We start from the raw sequence: 4,302 nt of genomic DNA, 5'->3' as shown, positions 1-4,302 counted from the left end.
CAGCTGGGGAGCATCACAGCCCCCAGTGCATGCAGGGATAGGGCCAGCATATGCTTTTAATGAATTTACCCTGTGAAGAGAGGGGGAATGCGCCGCCGTCCTGCTTCAGCTTCACCCAGCCGTAAGTTAGCACGTGCTGTCAGTATGAAAACCCCCATAACTGAAATTTGTTTCATCGTTACTCATTTCTTGGTGCCTTTCCATGACAGGAAATATCAGACAAAGGCTCCCTCACCCTGCTCCCAAATCTCTGCATTGTCCCCAGCAGGGAGGGGAAACCCGGAGCCAGGGTGTGCTGAGCTCAGCACAGCAGCATTTCAAGCCCATCCGGCCCCGGGGCGCCACGAGGTGGAAAAGCGGCCATGACAGAGCTGGCATCAGCTCATTTCAGGCTGGGCTCTGACCCACAAAGAGTGATCAAAAAGGCAAATAGGGAGAAAAAGAAATCTCTGTTGGTCGGGGTGAAGCTGAGCCCCTGTAGGTGCCACCATTTCTCTTCTGCCACCTCCCTTCTCCCTGGACTTTGCAGCGGACAGGACTGCGGGTATCTCCCCCAGCTTTGGAAGTCCCCATCCTTCCTTCATGCATTAAACACATCTGCCCCCCCCCAGCTTACAGCCTGAATGCCTGTCCGCCCCGCCGCTGCCGCACACTGGCTCCATCACATCACAGCTCAGGACCGCCTGCCTGGTGCTGCCTTTGTGTGGGCAGCAGCAGGGCTGGATTAGCCCTGCATGCATGAGCAGGCTCACCCCGCTCAGCTGCCAGGGGATTTGCTGCTCCCCATCTCCCAGCCATGCCCCACAGCCCACTCTGAAAAGGAGACCTCAGCCCGCTGTCGCTGCTAATCCCCACGCACATGGGCTGTTTCCCGTGGCCCCTATATAGACCCCTCTGCCTGTGCCCCCCGCCAGGTCTGCAGCACAAGGGCAGGCGAGCAGGATGGCTTTGCGGGTAAGTGCTGGGGACAGGGCTCAGCACAGCCTGGCCTGTCTAAGGGGTGACACCATGGGGTCAAGTGGTGGATAAAGGAAAGGGGCACAAACAAGGGCAAAAAAGGCAGAGCAGAGACAGAAATCCTGAAAGACATGGGGGTGCTGCTTGTGGTGCTGCTCCTCTATTTCAGTCCAGTCCAAGCTATTGCAAAGGTGTGAGCTTCATGGCTGCTGATAAAGGGCAATAGGACAGATTTTTCATCTCAGTTATAACAGTGCTGGTCTGGGGTAATGTTGTCCTGCTGGCAGCTCTTCTGGCTTGGAGGGTTTAAGCTGAGACGAAAATACAACCAATGCTTTAGCAGAGGAGACCTGTGCTTTGCCATCCATCTCCTCTGGGACAGCCGGCAGCAAAGAGGGAACCGATGTTTTCCGTGCATGCGGTGTGTCCTTTGCTGGGTTGTTGTAACAATGACAAGCTAAGGGTCAAGGCAAGGCAAACCTGGGTGCTGCCATCACCTCTTGCTCTTTGAAACCACATCATTAGCTCCATCAGCTCTCTGTGTTTCACAAGGCTGAACACTGGTGTGGCCAGAGCCTTTGAACGGCCACACGCAGGTTCCTAATGCCACCCTCCAACAGGAGCCGGGCACAAGGGCGTGAGGTTGGCCATTGCCGTGTCTCAGCTCCTGCCCCCAAAAGTGCATATCCCAAAAATTCATTGGAAATGGGAAATGGTGGCAGAGAAAGAAACAGGGCAGTGAACCTCCTGAGCTGTAGGGAGGGAGAGGCAGGCATGCAGCTGGCAGTGGAGATGCCAAGGCTGGAAAGATTTTCCCAGCGTGAGCAATAAATTTGGGAGAGGAGGATGCTCAGAAATGCAAGATCATTAGAGTGCTAAAAAAAGTGGGGTGAAATGGCAAGCAGTTCTTATTAAAATGAGTTATTTAATAAAACTATGAATTATTCAAAAAGGAACAATTTCCAGCTCATTTTATGCAAGTTTAACCTTGGAGATGTGGGGAGTGGGTGGAACAGGGGATCAGGCAGGAGCTCGTGGGAAGAGTCACCCATGTAACGCTGGATGAGGACAGGCTGGATGCCATGTTACACCCATTTCTTGATCAGTCCTTGTCTTCAAAGCATCACAAAGTTTTCTGCTTTGGATTTTGTATTGCCCAGGCAGGGAGAGGAGCTGAGCATCTTTGTGTCCTGCTGACAATGAAGGCATTCAAATTCTTCTTTCATTTTTGCTCCCTGATCTCACCAAGCTCTTTAGAAAAGACCTTGGGGGCAGCAAATCCCACTTTACCAACTGGATGTTGTAGCAACTTAATTTCTTATCAATTGAGAGCCCCCGAGATTATTTAGGAGTGAGGAAAATGCAGGGGCAGAGAGTGTACCTGTGTGGGAAGTGGGGAGAAAGGAGAAGACAATGAGAGGGTGAGAAAAGCAGAGAAGTGTAAGGGATGAGCGGGGCCGTACACCTCTCCCACCTTGCCATGCTTCATCATCACCTCCTCTCTGTCAGTTTGAGGCCCTGTACCCAGAGGGGATGTGTCCTGGTTGGAGCATCGTGATCAAGGGCGAGACCAGTTCCAGTACGAGCATGTAAGGACACACTCCGCTCACAGCTCTGCCAGCTCACGAGAGCCAGCAGCATTGCTCCACAGCTCTCCATCACTTCTTTCTCTCACTGTCTTAGGTTTGAAATCAATTTGCTCTGTGACCCCGGAGACCAAATTGCTCTCCATTTTAACCCCCGCTTCTCCAGCTCCAGAATCATCTGCAACTCCTTCCTTGCCAACCACTGGGGGAAGGAAGAGGTTAATAACACCTTCCCCTTCGAAGCAAAGGAGCCGTTCCAGGTAACCCTGTGTCACCCCATGGGTGTCCTTGGGTGGGACAGAAGTGACTCAGCCAATATTGGGGTCCTCCTCATGAATCTAGCCCTGTCTTTCCTGCCAGCATCATACCCAGTAACATCCCCTCTCTGGCTCCGTCCCCCATTAGTATTTCTGTTGTCTCCTGATTTGCTGCTGATTTACACCCAACTCTGGCACAGCCATGCAGAGCTCCAGCAATAATCCCTGGAAGCTGCATATGTTTTCTCTTCAGGCTTTGCATAATCACCAGTTTCTGCTACCATGAGGTGAAGAACTCAATTATTCCCTCCTTTTGCCCAAAATAGGGGTGAGCAGTGCACATGTTGGCTCTGGCAGGATTTGAAGCAGGTTGTAGATGCATGTGCCCAGATCCAGGCAGTCACTGATATGGTGGCAGCAAGGTCCAGCGAGGATGAGTGGCCACATGGTGAACCTAACACAGTCTCTCTTTCAGGTTGAAATCTACTCTGACCAGGACTATTTCCACATTTTCATTGATGAAAACAAAATCTTGCAGTACAAGCATCGTCAGAAGCAGCTTTCATCCATCACCAAGCTTCAGATTCTCAATGATATTGCCATTTCTTCAGTGGAAATCATCAAACGAGGCCTTTACTAGAGGCCACAGTTGGGACAGTCTCACAGATCATTCCCCTTAAGTTCTTGATCCAGCTGGAGACCATCTCCACCCAACGCATGCCATCACCAGCCAGGGAGATGGCTACGCATGTGTCCTCGTAGTGAAAGGGATGGTCATTCCCATCCCATGCCACTAAGGCAGCACCCAGCCATGTTGCTAACCATAGCCCAGATCATCGAAGACCTTCTGCCCCTATGCCTTAGGGTGCGCAATGGGATTTGGTAGGCCTTATCATCTGTTGGACAGCCTGACAGATTAGGTCTGCCTCAAGTAGTCTGGACACCTGAATGTTACCCTAGAAATTGTGTTTGCTCAAGAGCAGGGTGTGAATTAACTGGCCATGTGGTGAAGGATGTAATAGGTGTGGATGTTGGGGATGGAAAGGCACACTTTGTTCCAGGAGCTGGGTAAAAATGCTACTATATTTGTCAATAAAAACCAAGGAAATCCCCACTGAGATCATAGAATCATAGAATGTTTTGGGTTGGAAGGGACCCCTAGAGGCCATCTAGTCCAACCCCCCCGCAGGAGCAGGGACACCGCTAAGTAGATCAGGCTGCTCAGAGCCCTGTCCAACCTGGCCTTGAATGTTTCCAGGGATGGTGCCTCCACCACCTCTCTGGGCAACCTGTTCCAGCGTTTCACCACCCTCATTGTAAAGAACTTCTTCCTTATATCTAGTCTAAACCTATCCTGGTTTAGTTTAAAACCATTACCCCTTGTCTTGTCACTGCTGGCCCTACTAAAAAGATTTTCCCCGTCTTTCCTATAGGCCCCCTTTAGGTACTGAAAGGCCGCAATCAGGTCTCCCCACAGCCTTCTCTTCTCCAGGCTGAACAAG

General features: G+C 51.3%; 1 protein-coding gene across 1 annotated transcript; it reads left to right on the top strand.

Moving 5' to 3' along the window:
- Nucleotides 1–942: 942 nt before the first annotated feature.
- On the top strand, nucleotides 943–3,440 carry GRIFIN (galectin-related inter-fiber protein). Its single transcript, XM_009645899.1, has 4 exons — nucleotides 943–954; nucleotides 2,467–2,546; nucleotides 2,641–2,803; nucleotides 3,276–3,440. The coding sequence occupies exons 1-4, from the start codon at nucleotides 943–945 to the stop codon at nucleotides 3,438–3,440; spliced, it is 420 nt and encodes a 139-aa protein (XP_009644194.1).
- The last annotated feature ends 862 nt before the right edge of the window (nucleotides 3,441–4,302 follow it).

Source organism: Egretta garzetta, unplaced genomic scaffold (assembly GCF_000687185.1).
Source record: "Egretta garzetta isolate BGI_Z169 unplaced genomic scaffold, ASM68718v1 scaffold299, whole genome shotgun sequence".
NCBI classification, from domain to species: Eukaryota; Metazoa; Chordata; class Aves; order Pelecaniformes; family Ardeidae; genus Egretta; species Egretta garzetta.
This window is presented reverse-complemented; position numbering and strand designations above follow the sequence as displayed.